The sequence below is a fragment of the Engystomops pustulosus genome, chromosome 2 (assembly GCF_040894005.1).
Source record: "Engystomops pustulosus chromosome 2, aEngPut4.maternal, whole genome shotgun sequence".
NCBI lineage: Eukaryota > Metazoa > Chordata > Amphibia > Anura > Leptodactylidae > Engystomops > Engystomops pustulosus.
Window position 1 is genome coordinate 100,255,607 of NC_092412.1, and position 17,922 is coordinate 100,273,528.

A 17,922-nucleotide genomic window follows, 5' to 3' on the forward strand; every position below is an offset into this window, starting at 1 on the left:
CCAGGCAACCACTAATGGTTGTGAAGGAATATTTGAGATTACAATACTGTTTATGTAATAGGCAGATGTGCCAGGCCGTATGTAATGAGTGCAAGGTATCATTATTTACTCTTGCAAAGTATGAAGTGTCTTCATCTCAATGTTTTTTTTTGTTTTTAGAAACTAGACAACCTCTTATTCCCAGTCTTATTAATTAGGCGACCTCTTATTTTCATAAAGGTGCCACAGGCATAGAAGACCGCTTGCAAGAAGGTGTTCCAGATACAATTACGAGGCTACGTAAAGCTGGACTGCAAATCTGGGTTCTGACTGGAGATAAACAGGAAACTGCTGTAAACATAGGGTATTCCTGCAAACTTCTGGATCATGATGATGATCTCATCACTCTAAATGCGGAATCTATGGTATGCTTTATATTTGTTATTAGATGTAGTCTTAATACACATTGGTGCAATATATATTCAGTATTTTTGCATATTTACCGGTACTGTACAATCACCTTCTGAAAATGGATAATCGGGGGCACCTCTTGCCAAGAATCAAGTACTCCTCTGCTGATTTTATTTGTTGTTAGAAACCAAGCGTGGTATACAGGTGGCCCCCTACTTAAGGACACCCGACGTATAGACGAATCCTAGTTACAGATGGGCCCCTCTGTCCCTTCTGTGACATCTAACAAAGCTCTCTGGATGCTTTACTTTAGTCCCAGGTTGCAATGATCAGGTGTAAAGTGTCTCTAATGCAGTTTTATTTATAATCCTTGTTCCCATGACAGTACAGCATTTTGAACATCCAATTCTCATTGGGACAAGGTTTTTTTTTTTTTTTTCTGGAGCTACAATTATAAAATATAATTTGGACTTGCATACAAATTCAACTTAAGAACAAACCTAAGGAACCTATCTTGTACATAACCCAGGTTACGTACAGGCTAGGTTCTGTAGGTTTGCTCTTAAGTTGAATTGGTATGCAAGTTGGAACTGTATATTTCATAATTCTAACCCCAGCCAATTTTTTATATGCTCTCTGTGACAATTGGATTTTAAAAAAGGGATTATCATAAAAACCAGGATTTGCAATAACGCTTAATTGCAACACCCAGAGGTCCATTTTTAACTGGGGGTCGGGTGATCTTAAGTAGGGGACCACCTGTATATAAAAACTGCTGCAAACTTGACAACAAAGCTAAGAAATATCCAAGTGTGGTTTATATATTTCAGGAAGCCTTGCAGGTGACTGTTTAGGGATCACCTTAATTCACTCCCTGCTACACAGACTGATTTGGGTAATGGCTTAAATGTTTAGCAAATTTCTGTAACTACTATAAATAAGCAAAGGTTCACAAAAGTTGCACCTAAAGCTTAAACCTGGGCCAGCCTGATCGATTTTGTACTTCTGTCGGTCAATAAAAGCTCATTTCCCTCTTAATTAATTACTGATCTTCAAACTTGCAGTGTCAACTGTTTCCAACCCAAAGAATGAATGCTGAAGAGGTGAAAACATGTGATATATGCTCATTGTGCTTAAAGGACATCTACCACCAGGATGAAGGATTGTAAACCAAGCACACTGACATACTGATGTGTTCAGTCTCTGTCAGGATCTGCTCTAGCTTATTCCATGGTTTTTACAAAATAAGACTCTTTTACATTATGCAAATGAGCCTGAGGGGATCCAGGCTCCATATATATTAATGGAGCTTGACAGCCTTGACTCATTTGCCTAATTTTTAAAGCTTTTTTTTATCTTAAAAACAAGGGCATAAGAAGCCAGAAGAAGAACAGATCCTGCCAGAAGTATGTCAGTGTGCTTTATCCATTATCCTGTTGGTAGATTTACTTTAAAGATCCTGCATAGAAAAAAACTGATTAACTGTGTAGGGGGAACGCCAGCTTTTAATAAAGGCCACAACGCGACATACACACACATACGCATGTCTCGACAGATACATCTAGAGGCTTAGGCCTCTTGATTTATCCAGCGGACTGCCATGCTGCCCGTCAAAACTACACCAGGTCCGAACCATTGCGGTTTTTTGGTTTTTTTTAAACGAATGCAGACATGGCAGCAATGCCCTGTGCCTGCTCACTCTGCTGGCACCCCTATATGACCCCTATATTTTGGTGTATGCTGACTTGTAAAACGGGTGGTAGGTGGATGAATGGAACGCGAGGATAGCCCTTTTTTGGGCTAATCCTCACGTCCCGGCTATCTTTTATAAAACTTTAATGCAGGCATATGTAAATTTTTTTTATGCAGCTACTGGGGCGTGGAGTAGCCGGACATGCGGCTACCGTCGTGGCTACTCCACGCCCCAGTAGCCTCTTTACTCCGCCTACCATTTAATCTTCGGCGCGCAGCTCGTCCTAGTCCCCGACGTTCTGCGCATGCTCCGGGGCCGGAGCTACTGCGCATGCGCAGATGCTGGGGGACTTGGATGAGAGCGCGCAGAGTGCAGAGTAACGTGGCTACTGGGGCGTGGAGTAGCCGGGACTTGTAGCCTTATGTCTTATGCTCCTCGTAGCTGCGCGCTCTCGTCCGAGTCCCCCGGCATCTGCACATGCGCAGTAGCTCCGGCCCGGAGCATGCGCAGAACGTCGGGGACTAGGACGAGCTGCGCGCCTAAGATTTAATGGTAGGCGGAGTAAAGAGGCTACTGGGGCGTGGAGTAGCCGCGACGGTAGCCTCATGTCCGGCTACTTCACGCCCCAGTAGCCGCATAATAAAATATACATATGCCTGCATTAAAGTTTTCTAAAAGATAGCTATCCTCACGTCCCATTCATCCACCTACCACCCGTTCTACCTTTATAGGGGTGGTAGGTGCCCTCTAAGTGGCATTGCTTTGAACTGCTAGAACACACCCTGGAACCTAAGAGTTTTAAGCTTTTAGCTCCTGGTGGTTTCCAGTGTTACCTTTATTAAATTTTTCATTAATGAGTTCCATCTCTTCCTTTCCCTCAGATGATATAATGGTGACTTGAGGCTTCTAGTCTCCTTTCCTAGTTACTGCTGATCAGACTGGCTGCCTGTATACAAAGAGATGGATATTTACACTGTTTGTAGCTGCCCATGTGTTGCTGGGCTTAAGCATTCTAGGATTGATATAACTGAGAAATTTAAACAACAAGGTGGTGTCTGAGCACCGCACAAAGGAGGCTGTACTGCAAGCAAAGTTTCTCATATGTGTGTTAACTGCAGTGATGCTATTTTTTTTTTTTTAGCAGTTCTTGTATGCAGGAGGGAATATTTGTTTAATATTCTGTTTTAAACTTTATTTTCTTTTTCTATATAGGAAGCCTGTGCTGCTTTGCTTGACCAGTGTTTGCACTATGTGGAGTCCAAGATTCCTCACAATTCAAAAGGACAATTTTCTTGGAATGCTGACTTTAGTTTTTCATTTGCTTCAACTACAAAGAGTCCAAATCTTGGACTTGTTATTGATGGCAAAACACTAGCCTTTGCACTAGACTCAAGCCAATCGGATAAATTTATTTCTTTGGCTCGAAAATGCCGCTCTGTGCTTTGCTGTCGCTCTACTCCCCTACAGAAGAGCATGGTAGTGAAGCTTGTTCGTGATAAGCTGAAAGCTATGACTTTAGCAATAGGTAAGTTCTGTTGTGTTTCACTGATTTATACAAAACACTTTTTACTAAATTTTTGTTGGGCTATAACCACGGCACAAAGTATTCCGGTATAAGTTTTATAGTTTCTTGGTTACTGTAAATTTTGGTTTCCAAAATAAATTTTTAAGAAATAGACATCAAGGTCTTCATCAGGAAGATGTCAGCGAGTCTCCTTATTAAAAATTACTATTTTCTATTTTTTTTTTTTTTTTATAGGTGATGGAACCAATGATGTCAGCATGATTCAAGTAGCAGATGTTGGTGTTGGGATATCTGGTCAGGAAGGAATGCAGGCAAGTTCTTTTTTATTTTTTTTTTGTTTTTTGACAAATTTTTTTTTTTTTTTTAATCTGTTAATTTTATTTTTAAAGTGCAAGTAGACAAAATTCCACTCTAGACAAATGATTTAAATACTAGGAGCAAGCGATCTTTTGAGCTCCCAGTGAATGGCGAGAGCCGATGATTAGGCTTCATACTTTATGCATGGGGGGAACTGATCAAACCCCTCTATGCATGATCAGATAACTCTAAGGGTAGAATCCCTGTATCCCTGAGCATTATCAGTGTGAACACCGTCCACTTGTGTTTTAATACACTTGTTACTGTTCTTAAAAGCATATAGAATAAAAGTTAATTTTTAATACACTTCTTTTGTGCCCTGGTGGATTTAAAAGGGCTCTTTTGGTCGTCAGCCAGGTGACTTCTTGAAAATTTAAGCGTTGCATTCGTGCCCTATCCACTCAGTTCCTAAAACTAAAGGGTCAATGGTGTTGTCCCGTTTAGGGATTTAGTGTTGTAGGGCTCTCTAAGCAGACACTTCATAACTCCTCTATCACTGAGATGCTGTGTGTTGACAATGCGCTTAGAGTATCACGGTACAGGTTTATATACACAATTATTTAGCTTCTGAACATTCACTGCTATCTGATACAGAGAAAGAGAGACATGAGATGCATATAACACAATATGACACTCTCCAGTTCTCCTACATCTGAGCTATATCAAATATGGTCAGCTCTGCTAACTCAGTTATATCACACACAGTCATCTCTGCTGTCCTGCCCGACCCGAAGCCAAAAGATTAATGGATACCAGGGCAACAGAAATTGTATACAACAGGACTGATAGACTGGTTTGCATTATATCTGTGAATTGCTGTATTTTTGTTAATAACCGTGAATTGGAGTGTGTTATATTGTTATCCTGAGTATAGTTGAGAACAGTGATTTAGTGGGAATATCCCTTTTAAAGTCTTGCCTTTGCTTTCTGTGATGTTTGGGAAGGATTGTATCACATATTTCTGCTTAATAGTTCATCCCAGCACTATATAGACCAGTGAAAAGAGTATATTTCCCTTCATTCTTTAAAGTGGAGTAAAACATGATTGACCTTTTATGGTTGCAGGCTTTGAATATGCAACAAATTGAATTAACCTCTCTATGCACTTCATTATGCTCAATAAAGAAAATTGATTTCTGTTTGCACTCCATTACACCTACCAGAGCAAATTGTAAACCAAGCAGATCAGGCTGACTTGTGGTTGTATGCTATTATACACATTACAGCAAATTTCACATCTAATTGCACAGTGTAAAGCAGACATCTGTGCACTTCTGTACAGCGTGTAGTATACTGTTGGCAGCAGTCTTGGAGCATAGCTTTATTTTCTGCAGTCAAAAACTAGGCAGACTATTCTTTATTAGGGGGCCAGTGGCTAAAAGAGTCGGCCTCAACATTCAGCACAATTGATAATCTGTAATGATTTTCCTTGTGCTTTTCTCTACTTGCAGGCGGTGATGGCCAGTGACTTCGCTGCTCCGAGGTTCCGGTACTTGGAGAAGCTGCTGCTTGTTCACGGTCGATGGTGTTATTCTCGGCTTGCAAATATGGTCTTATATTTCTTCTACAAAAATGCTGTAAGAAATTATTATTTTCAAGTATATTTGTTATATAGTGCAGTGATTTGGTTTTTCCTACCCAGCTTATCACATGACACTTTTCAGCAGTGAAAGTGGTAAGAGGATTCAAGAGCTCTTGTTTGCTTTTTTGATTTCCTGCAAACTGAAGTGTTTAGTTCAATCAGGATTTTTTTTTTTCTTTTCCATTGCAAGTATTGGTCTAGTAAAGCTGCCTTGTCTCACTATACTGTAGAAAGGCCCCTTAATACTAGTGTTAAGTACTTGCCATCGTTTTCTGGGAAGTTTTTTGTAAAGTTGTGGAATTTAAAAAAAAAAAAAAACGCATTAAATATGTAAAAATACTTGGACCCAGCAAGACATGTAATAAATGTATATTAGCTGCTGGATTTGCAGACCAAAAACACTCAAGTTACTCTAAATATGGATTAACCCTTTTGAGACCAAGGTGGATTGGCCTCTCCTTGTCCAGATCAATTTTTTTCATCAATCTGTACTGTTGTATGGCAGTACATGGTAGGATCAAACAGACAACCTATGGTTAAGGTACCGAAGGGGGTCTGAAAAAAAATTAAAAAAAAGAGAAATTAAAAATAAAAAAAAAATCCCTCCCTTTCCCTAGAACTCGTATAAATAAACAGTAAAATTATAAACATGTTATTCATTACCATGTCCCAAAATGTCCAATCTATCAAATTAAAATAACGGTTATTGCCCACATTTAACTCTGTAACAGAAAATAGTGCCCAAAGTTGAAAAAATGCCACTTCTTTGCCATTTTAATTTTTTAAATATTTTTCTAAAAGAAAGTGATCAAAAGGCTTTACAGTTCTTAAAATGGTAGTAAAGTTCAAAAGTTGCAAAAAATGACACCTCACATAGCTCTGTAATCCGAAGTATGAAATAGTTATTAGCACCAAAAGACTCCAAAATATTTTTTTTTTCTACGGGAGGTTTTAATTTTGCTAAATGTGTAAAAATATTACAAAACCTATATAAATTTGGTATTCCCGTGATTGCACTGACCCAAAGAATAAAATAAAGACATTTCATTTGGGGCTCACAGTGAAAGTCATAAAATTTAAGCCCACAAGAAAATGGTGCAACTGCGTTTTGTTTTGTTTTTTTTCACCATTTTTACTACATTTTGGAATTTATTTTCTCAGTGCACGACATGGAATATTAAATGCTGTCACTAATGAAGTGCAATTTGTAGAAAACAAACCCTCATACAGCTCTTTAATTGAAAAAAAAAAGTTTTATACATTTTTTGAAGGTGGGGATTAAAGAGGTTAAAGTGAACTGTACAAGGCAAAATAACTCAATGAAAGTGTCTTGCATCAAAGTCAGGACAATAAGCAAATCAATTACAACTGTTACATTAGGCAAAAATGGCCTTTGATAAATAGTGATAGCTACAAGATCTGTAGCCACAATTATTAATGACAACCTGTCACCAGGGACCTCATAAAAACAGGTTGCAGAAGCCCATGACACCTGCACTCCAAAACTGCCTCTTCCTTTTATAAGCATATGCTTTTAAAAGTTTTAACTTGCCTTGCACCCTGACAGAATCCTGGGGTAGTCACAGGGTTTGCGCTTTGATTTGGATGCATTTCAAAAAAACTTAACCCCCACCTTTGTGCTCCTGATTGGGAAGTTAATAACACAGACAAGTCACATGTTGTTTTTGAATGCATCCAAACCAAAGCCCAGCCCCTGTGACTACCCCAGGATTTTGTCAGGGTCAAGGTAAGTTATAACACAATTACACTCACCGGCCACTTTATTAGGTACACCTGTCCAACTGTTCGTTAACACTTAATTTCTAATCAGCCAATCACATGGCGGCAACTCAGTGCATTTAGGCATGTAGACATGGTCAAGACAATCTCCTGCAGTTCAAACCGAGCATCAGTATGGGGAGGAAAGGTGATTTGAGTGCCTTTGAATGTGGCATGGTTGTTGGTGCCAGAAGGGCTGGTCTGAGTATTTCAGAAACTGCTGATCTACTGCTGCGACATTCGGATGCTAAGGTCAGAATTTGGCATCAACAACATGAAAGCATGGATCCATCCTGCCTTGTATCAACGGTTCAGGCTGGTGGTGGTGTCATGGTGTGGGGAATATTTTTTTGGCACTCTTTGGGCCCCATGGTACCAATTGAGCATCGTTGCAACGCCACAGCCTACCTGAGTATTGTTGCTGACCATGTCCATCCCTTTATGACCACAATGTACCCAACATCTGATGGCTACTTTCAGCAGGATAATGCGCCATGTCATAAAGCTGGAATCATCTCGGACTGGTTTCTTGAACATGACAATGAGGTCACTGTACTCAAATGGCCTCCACAGTCACCAGATCTCAATCCAATAGAGAATCTTTGGGATGTGGTGGAACGGGAGATTCGCATCATGGATGTGCAGCCGACAAATCTGTGGCAGCTGTGTGATGCCATCATGTCAATATGGACCAAAATCTCTGAGGAATGCTTCCAGCACCTTGTTGAATCTATGCCACGAAGAATTGAGGCAGTTCTGAAGGCAAAAGGGGGTCCAACCCGTTACTAGCATGGTGTACCTAATAAAGTGGCCGGTGAGTGTATATTGTAATGAAAATGCTTATAAAAGGCAGCGGCAGTTTTGCACTGCAGGTGTGAAGGGCTTCTACAACCTGTCTTTAGGGAAAATAAGGTCCCTGGTGACAGGTTCCCTTTAACTTCACTTAGATGAAAACTCACATCTGTTTTGTTTTTTGTTTTTTTATAGATGTTTGTGGCACTTCTTTTCTGGTACCAATTTTACTGTGGCTTTTCCGGCTCGACAATGATTGACCAGTGGTATCTGATTTTTTTCAATTTACTCTTCTCATCCATTCCACAACTGGTTACTGGAATTCTTGATAAAGACCTCCCAGCTGAAATGTTGATAGCTGTTCCGGAGCTGTATAGAAGCGGACAGACAATGGAGGTAATGTTGCCACTGCACACCAGAATTATCATATTTAATATTTCAATTTATTTGCTCAGTTTTCCACTTCAACTATATCAATCGAAATTACCTTCAGGTGTTGTAGCTTATGATGCCTTCAAAATCAAGCATATTAAACCAGCGACTCTTTCTCATAGAAGATTACAACAGTCATTGACCCTGGATCTAATATTTGTTGTCCATGACATCATTCATTCTAAAAGCTTTTTAAAATTATAATGGTGAGCCTGAAGTGCTCCTTGGGGTGTTACTAGACCCCCTCTGAGCTGCAGCTTCACAGGCTTTTACACGGTCTCACTCTGACCCTTTCTTTTTCAGTAGCCAGTGGGTGTGGAGCTGCAGTGTGGAGGGGTTCTGGTAACACCCCATGAGCCCTGCAGGATCATTAGCATAATTTTAAGTTTTGATTTTAAAAGGAAGGCGTCCAATGATTGTCCTTTAAGAGTTTGTTCCCTTTCAAAAAAATATATTGTTTGTGTAATAGAATATATATGGGAAAATTGTATAATTTTTCATATCAATTTCTCAGCTTCCTACACCTCTGCTTGCTATCATTATCTTGGATAAAAACCACTCCCTGGTCAGGTGATGTCACACAGATGCTTGGCTCGTACTATCACATAGCTCTGATTACTCTGTGCTATAACAAGCCCTGCACCTGTGTGACATCACCTGACCAGGGAGTGGTTTTTATCCACAGGAAGTAAACAATGAAGCTTCCAATATAATGACGGCAAGCAGAGGTGTAGGAAACTGTGAGAAATCGACACAGAAAATGTATGGGAAAATTTTATATAATTTTTCATTACACAAACAATATCAATTATTTACTGGTCATGCCAAAAACTTCCACTGATCTTGAAGTGGACTAGCGTTTATATATCACAGGCTACTGTGAACATACAGAGCTGCTGTAAGCTTGGTCCGGCATTCACAGCGCTGTACACTGCAGTGTTTGCTAGCTTTATCGCACGGTTCCAATAAAACTAGTGGTTTAACCTCTAAATGAAGTATAGCGTGTTGGGTGCATGGGGAGGGCTCACGGGCAGAGCTCTCTCCATAGCCGGTATGTCTAGGCTGCATAGTGCTAACACCCATCACGCTTTGGCAGTGGCTTCAAAAAGACGGCGCATAGCTGCCATCTTGGTGATGGTCGTTGCTCCTGTGACGTCATCGGGGAGTGGTTGCCATGACAGCCTCGGGTCTTCCGAAGACCCAAGGCTATATCGCTTTAACCATTTCATTACAATGTATGATTTGCACATTGTAATGAATGAGGAGGAAAATGCCCAGTATGGCAGTAAATGGTAGGATCGATCAGACAACCTAGGGTCAAAGTACCCTAGGGAGTCTGAAAAACAGTAAGAGGAAAGAAAAAAAAGTTAAAAATAAAAAAATTATAGTAAAAAACCATAAAATTCAAATCACCCCCCTTTCCTTAGAACTGACAATATATAAATATATAATATATAAATAAACAATAAAAATCAAACACATTAGGTGTCACCACGTCCGAATATGCCCGATCTATCAAAATATAACAGGTTTTTTTCACTGCATTTAACCCCGTAATGAAAGCGCCCAAGTTGAAAATAGCACTTTTTGCCAATTGAAAAATATAAAAAATGCATTCATCTGATCAAAAGGTTGTACAGTCCTAAAAATGATAGCATTGAAAACGTCATCAAAATTTGCAAAAAATGACACCACCCACAGCTCTGTACACCAAAGTTTGAAAAAGTTATTAGCTTCAGAAGATGGCAAAATCCCCCAAAGATTTTTTTTTTTTGTACAGGAGGTTTTAATTTTTGTAAATGTATGAAAACATTATAAAACGTATACAAATTTGGTTTCCCCGTGATCGCACCGACCCAAAGAATAAAGTAGACCTGTTATTTAGCAGTGAAAGCCGTAAAATCCAAGCCCACAAGAAACTGGCTCAAATGCAGTTTTCACCAACAGAATTTGGAATTTTTTTGCCCGCTTCCCAGTACACCACATGGAATTTTAAATGCCATTACTTTTTGAAGGTGGGGAGTGAAAAAATGGAAATGAAATTAAAAAAAGGGCCAGTTCGTTAAGGGATTAACACTGCTTCACCTGGGGTAGCGCTAGGAGCTGCTTACTTTAGTGAGCAGCTCATAGTGGTCTTACATCGGGTGACAGGTCCTCTTTTAAAAAGAGAGGCATGTTTATGGCCAGCAGTTCTTGGATGTGGCATCTACACAACTAGATCAGATGTTCTATACATATGCTATGACCTTACAATGGTTGTTTCTTTTTCTTTAGGAGTACAAACCCCATATGTTTTGGCGCAACATGATTGACGCTTTCTATCAAAGTCTCATATGTTTCTTCATCCCATATTTTGTAAGTTGCATTCCTTTAGTATATAAAGTGTGGCACAGGAATATGTAAAGATTTATTATTGTTGTGTTTTTTTCCCCACATACAGACATTCTATGACACCGATATTGATTTGTTCACATGGGGTACTCCAATAGTGACATGTGCTCTTTTCACCATTATGCTGCACTTGGGCATTGAGACTAAAACTTGGGTAAGAAGCATTTGGCTTGTTTTATTTGTTTTGTGTGTCTAAAACTAGTAGAAACTGTAGATTTGGTTAAATTCCATCTCTCTCCTTCACATACTGCAGACATTTTTAGTGAGCATCTTTTAGATCTCCGACATTGCTGTCACGGATGTTCCAACTTTTAGTGTAACCCAGAATCTACTGCAAAATCTGCATGTAATACATGTTGCGCTGTGGTGTAGGCCACGTATATTGTGTTTTTTTTTTCATCTGTTTACATGTGTATTTTGTGCTGATATATATTTTATTAAATTTCATAACAAAAAAGTGGATTTATTCTACTTTGTTTCTCAGATATTATATACCAATAATTTTCCTAAATTTTCTTTTTTGTTTGTTCTCAAGATTGTTGGTTACTGAAAATAAAACAAAAGCAAGTACTGAGAGATACTTGAGTTAACACTCTTCAATGTGCGTGTTATAACTGTGCATCCAGCATTAGACAATTTAGTTAAGTCGCGCACATTGAACAGAGCTTGATGCCTAATGTCTAAATTGTCTAATACTTGATGTGCAGTTATAACACCCACATTGAATAGTGTGAACTCAGCTCAAGTATCTCTCAGTACTTGCTTGTTTTGCTTTTTGTTTTTCATTGTTTTTTATGTTTGTTGGTTACTAAAAATAAATTTAGATCTTATAAACCAATAATTTTCCTGAGAAACCAAGTAGAATAGATCCACTTGTGCCGATATGTTTTATTAGCCTTTTGTCTGCCTGCAATTCTATAGTACCCAGATCTTTATCTGAGCACAATGTAATCTTGTGTTTGCTATTGTGATGCCCCCTGCAATTGTTATTATAAAATTTATTAATATTTTATTTTTACAATCCATCAATTGTACACATTTATGAATTGACTTATTTTATTTTCAGACTTGGATCAATGTGTCCTCCATTGTCTTCAGTATTCTCCTGTTTTTCACTGTGGCTTTGATTTACAATTCAACCTGTCCAACATGCAATCCCCCATCAAACCCATATTGGACTATGCAGAAACTCCTCGCCAATCCTTTGTTTTATTTTATTTGCCTCTTGTCACCCATTGCTGCTTTGTTGCCAAGGTATTTTAAGTTATGTTTTGTTTTTTTTTGTTTTTTTTTTCTTGTCATCTCACTTTATGTATCCCTCTAATTTTCATGGGTTTAACCTAAAGGTTTTATACACCTTTTTTTTCTGTCTCCTTTGCTATCATCTTCAATTAATAGGTTTAGTTTTGTAGTTGTTCTTTATTGAATTTACCCATCCTAGATGAAACACAATGTTGTTTGTTATAGGGGAGATTTATCAAGGCATACAAGCCTTCAAATAAGAACGTACCATGAAGGCTCTTGCATCATCATAGAACAGCAGGATGTTTTCATCAAGTCCATTTACAAAGTTTTTATTATTATTAATAATTATTGAAATTGTATATTCTGTAGAGTATCAATTAAGCTACTGAAGATACTGTAGAGCAGTGGTTCTCAACCTGTGGGTCGGGACCCCATTGGGGGTCGATCGAACAAAAACAGGGGTCGCCTAAAGCCATCGGAGCCGCAATTTTATTGTGTTTTTACTGCAAGTTGCATGGTTTGGGGTCACCGCAACATGAGGAACTGTATTGCGGGGTCACAGCATTAGAAAGTTTGAGAACCACTGCTGTAGAGCATCAATCAGCTACATTAGTTCTACTTTTTTGTACCTCAAGATAATCATAACAGTTTAGCACCTTTTAGTGGGAAAGAAGGGACTCTGCATCACATGGACACATCGCATGAAGTCCCATCCCTGACACTGTGGTTGGCCCATGAATGACGGACGGACTGACCACAGTGACCTCCTTCTGACAAAGATTAAGACTAATGCTAATACCTGCACCACACATAGTGTTTTTCTCAGTGGATTTCTTTTCAACTAGTAGATTGGTATTTTAATGTGATCTTGTGTTTTTTGGTTTTTTTCTTTGTAGGTTTTTGTATAAATCTATCCAAGGGACAATGTTTCCAACACAGGTTCAAATTGGTCGTAAGGTCTTAAAATCTCGTCTCGAATGCCTATCTCTAGTCAATAAACAAACATCTGTTCCAGAACAACAAATGAATACCACCTTATTAACTCCAAGTGCCTTACATTCAGTTCGAAACCAAAAAGAAACCATGTTGGACCAAGGTAAAGACTCTCAAAATGTGTACTTTTCCAACGAAGGAGAAAAAGTGCCTACAGTGGGCATCCTCTGTTCTAATCCAACCGCTTCCCTTTCTGTGAAGGAAAATGACCAAGCTTTTACGGGTTTCTTGCCATTTACTCTTGACTCTTCTATGGCATCGGAAGCTCTGTATGTGGACGAAATGATGTGCTGGAACTCAAAGGTGGACCAGTCGGACATTGGTTTGATGAGCTTGATCACTTCTACTCCTTTATTAAAGGAATCTAGTAGACCAAAGCAAATGTCAGCTAATCAAGAGTCTTTAAAAGATTCCTCTACGTTGCCATCTAATTTATATATTTCTGAAGACTCAAAAGTAAACGTAAGATGCAATACCAGCATTTCAGAGAGAATAATTAGGAGCACCGGGAATGGGGAATTGCAAGAAACAACATTTTTATAAATGAATTTGTACATGTATGTGTATATATATATATTTGAGATACTATTTATATTTTCTACTTTGCACAGTATTTTTTAGGTAATTTATCCTGCCTCAGAATTTTGAAGCAGGAGATTAGCGGTACAGAACGGTTTTCTGTTTTATGTAAATAACCTGTTCCAAGAATTATATTAGAGATTTCTAAGAAAAAGGCTGTATAAAGAATTTTTGTTTTAAATTTTAACTGATTATCTAGCTTTACCAAGCTTCTGAAAGATGCAAAAGAGAAATTTATTTGTAGAGTTCAAGATTATATTTTTATTTGACATATTGTGCAATTACTTCCCATGGTGCCTGTCATCTGGAAGACTACCTGTCATTTACACTGAGTGATTGAATGAATACATTTAACAAAGTGCCTTATATGAGAATGACATGGAATCATTTCCATACAGTTAAATACAAAATGATGGGTTTTGTATCCAACTGTTACAAAATGTTTGTCATGTATAAAATGGACCTTCAGCTGCATAACTAGTAAAGCTATGACGAAACCTTTGATGCACATGTTTGGAACACGAAGAAGAATAAATCCACAATGTAAACAGTTATACCTTAGTAAGAGCTTCGATTCAGATCTATAATTATTACTAGGGTTCAGGTTTATTATTGGGGTTCAGATCCACGATTAAGCCCAATTCCACTGAAAATCTGATATCCCTTCCCCATTTAGATGATTTGTTTTATGCAAAGGTGTAATTTGCTTCAATTTATGTGTACAAGGCTTGAACTGTACCATTTTATAAAATCTGTAAAAAATCTGAAAACCTAATAATTGTGGTAAACAGTAGCTCTATATACACCTAGGTACTCAATGGTATAGTTCCATATGTGTGGATTTTAGCCAAGCTGTGTTGGATGCACCCAGAAATTGCACCGTTAATAGCGGGATGCTGTACTTGCTATGTGACCTGAACTGGCTGGACCATGACTTTGTTATTAAGGGTCTTGCAAACAGCAGCACAGAGCTGATTTCCTCTGGTTCCTTATTATAATGCGGCTTAAAAGGGCCACTTTATAAAACACTGTATCAGTGTTTCTGAAAGATGTGAAAGGTTGTGTGTTGTTTTTTTTTTTTTCTTTAATATCTTCTATACTTGGGTATAATCTCTTGTAGTTATAGGCCATTAGCCTGATGCTGCATTTTTTCATACATGCCCCTTTTTCATTTGTTATGTTGGGACTTTGTGTGGATCAAGATCCCAGACCTGTCCATTGGTTGTGTGTTATTGCAAATCTGAATGATTAATGTTAATGGCACTAAATTGCAATCTCGAACCCCATCCATGGGCAGGTGTGGTACAGGTTTTAAAAGAAATCGGACATGTTTTTCCAATCCTATAGCCTCTCTTTAACTGACTGACTTAGGCTGGATTCACATTTGTATGTGATCTTAGACGTGAGAAGTCCCGTGCCACGGACTGTAGACTATGCTACGAACTGAACTCTGTACATAATATTGATTTATGACTCAGATTTCTTATTTCCCCAATATGCAGCAAATCCAACAGTACAATGTCTGCCCCGCTACATATCGGGGAAACAAGAACTCGTATATCAATATTATGCATGGAGACCAGTTCGTGGCACGTCTCACGTCTGAGATCACGGACTGATCACAGACAAATGTGAATCCTGCCTTAAGCTGGGTTTTTTTTCTTTTAGCCCCTCAGAGGAAGTTTGTGTTAATTGTGTTCTAGTTTCTTTTCCTTATTGGCCTAATTTAGCATTCATTACAAGGAGCAATTAAAATATTTAAAAAAAAAAATTTGTCCATGAGGAAACTACTATGACGTTATATGTTTTGTTTACAATGTGGTGTTGAAAGTCTTACAAATTGCTGCACATCATTATGTATGGACCAACAGTCAGACCAAAATGTCTCTTTTGACAGATCTACACATATGACTTGACTATACAGACTGTATCACATCTCTTCTGGTATTCATTTCATAACGGCTACTTAACCCAGAGTGTACTGTGTCAGAAACAGGACAATTGCTGTAATGTATTAATATAAACTAGAGTCTAGCTTCATAAGCGTATATATGTGAAGAAAAGCATTACAATGTAAATCTATTGTTAACTTGTTTTAGATAGTTTTCTTTAATATAATAATAAAAATAAATACATATATGGTTAAATTTTACAAATGTCACAAATATAAAAACAAACTACTGGTAAGAAAGATGTCTGAAATATGTTAAATGTACAGTATAAACACATATTATAGCATATATTGTGTAAGCATTTATGATGTACACAGTTTCTGTAGTTTGGTTATCACTACCCAACAAATAAACGCCAAGGGATGCAATATGTTCATTCAATGTGTCAAATGCAGAACCGACAAATAAACAGCATTACCTCTATGAAAAATGTTTAGTGTGGCTGTTTCTTCCTGAAACAAAATATCTTCAGAATTTCAATCTCAAACCATGGTTACCCTGATTTAAAATGGTAAAGAAGCTCCTTTCCTTGGAATCTGGTTTACCTTCCAACCTGGGGCTGCTACTGCAGTCCGACCCGGTCATAGAAAAGTGGGTCTCCTTTCGAAAGAGCTGTAACCCATTAGTTTGTACTCAGTGGACTGTTCTGGCTACATAGATTACTAAACATGTGGCAAATAATCAATGCTACCAGCATTTTTAAGACCCCAGTACAACTGACTATATTCGCTACTTACCATTGTTTTTATCCTATGAACACTGGTACGAACTGAAGCAATGATGTCTTTACACTGCCTGTGCTGTCATGATATGTCCAGGGCTGGAGGATGCAAGGTGGAAGAAGTAGGAAGATAAGTTACAAGACAGGGTTTTTTTTGTTTTTTTTTTTGGGGGGGGGGGGGACACAATTTTATTAGTGAGGCATCAGTGTGCCAGCATATGATGAAAGCCTCCTCCCTCCACATAAATTAGGAGTCTCCATCCGACTGATGTATCTGACAGCCGCCGCTCTAGTGTAAAGTTCTAAGCCAGGCCTTGCTTGATGTAGAATTGCGCTACCAGTGACAGTTCAGTATTGCTTGCCACGCATCCTCCGTGCCCACTTGGCGTGAAGAGGGAAATGATTGCAATCCCTGGTAATTCCTTGTAAGGAATTTTCTTTGTTTCAGTGATTGTACAAGCCCTTATAAATCTTTCCCACTGAGTGCTACCATACATTACTCCATCTCGCACCATAATATAAATAGGACTGGCTGCCTGGTCTCCAAACCCAATCTCTGGCTATCATTATTGCAGTAACAAAAGCGTGAATCACCCCTGAAGAGAGAAAATATCCATTACAACCTACTTTTCTGCAATGTTCTATATAATTATACACCTGTAGATGGACACCTGTCTTATGGCCCAATATCCTGCAAATGTCCTCTATCTATAACTACGCAAAGTGTCAGACTCGCTAGACATGGCAATGGACAGTAGGGAACACTTCTAATCCATAAATCCTTCTGAGCAGGTTCACCCCTGTGTACCTCTTGCTGTCATTCCAGTACATAGTTCTCATGATCCCAGAGACCTGTAAACGGAGCGCCCCAGAATCTTTGGCTAAATCACTAAGGCAGAACACTATGCGAGTAGGCTGAGATGATGCATTGCAGTGTTGCAACAACTGGCATACGAAAGAAAAGATGACTAAATGTGAAAAAACCTACAGGTTTCATTAGTAAGTCTTTCTTTTAACAGCTGTGTGTTTCTGTGAATAGTTTAAAGTGGTTTTCCCATCTGAGTATTCACATGTAACGTAACGTCATGAACTATCGTGTAGGACTCCGATTGCTGTCTCTCCCCTTCTTGTTTGCACATGTCGTAATTCATCTGCCATATACACTCACCGGCCACTTTATTAGGTACACCTGTCCAACTGCTCGTTAACACTTAATTTCTAATCAGCCAATCACATGGCAGCAACTCTGTGCATTTAGGCATGTAGACATGGTCAAGACAATCTCCTGCAGTTCAAACCGAGCATCAGTATGGGGAAGAAAGGTGATTTGAGTGCCTTTGAACATGGCATGGTTGTGACCAGAAGGGCTGGTCTGAGTATTTCAGAAACTGCTGATCTACTGGGATTTTCACGCACAACCATCTCTAGGGTTTACAGAGAATGGTTCGAAAAAGAAAAAACATCCAGTGAGCGGCAGTTCTGTGGGCGGAA

The 17,922-nt window shown here is 38.7% G+C and overlaps 1 protein-coding gene across 1 annotated transcript in view; it reads left to right on the forward strand.

Moving 5' to 3' along the window:
* ATP10A (ATPase phospholipid transporting 10A (putative)) overlaps positions 1 to 16,146 on the forward strand; it is a 55,088-nt gene extending 38,942 nt beyond the window's left edge. The window contains exons 13-21 of the mRNA XM_072135697.1: positions 220 to 404; positions 3,296 to 3,608; positions 3,843 to 3,919; positions 5,417 to 5,542; positions 8,314 to 8,514; positions 10,825 to 10,905; positions 10,991 to 11,095; positions 12,008 to 12,195; positions 13,083 to 16,146. Of these exons, the coding sequence (XP_071991798.1) occupies positions 220 to 404; positions 3,296 to 3,608; positions 3,843 to 3,919; positions 5,417 to 5,542; positions 8,314 to 8,514; positions 10,825 to 10,905; positions 10,991 to 11,095; positions 12,008 to 12,195; positions 13,083 to 13,722 (1,916 nt within the window). The 3' untranslated portion in view covers positions 13,723 to 16,146. The remainder of the gene's footprint in view (positions 1 to 219; positions 405 to 3,295; positions 3,609 to 3,842; positions 3,920 to 5,416; positions 5,543 to 8,313; positions 8,515 to 10,824; positions 10,906 to 10,990; positions 11,096 to 12,007; positions 12,196 to 13,082) is intronic.
* Positions 16,147 to 17,922: the final 1,776 nt, after the last annotated feature.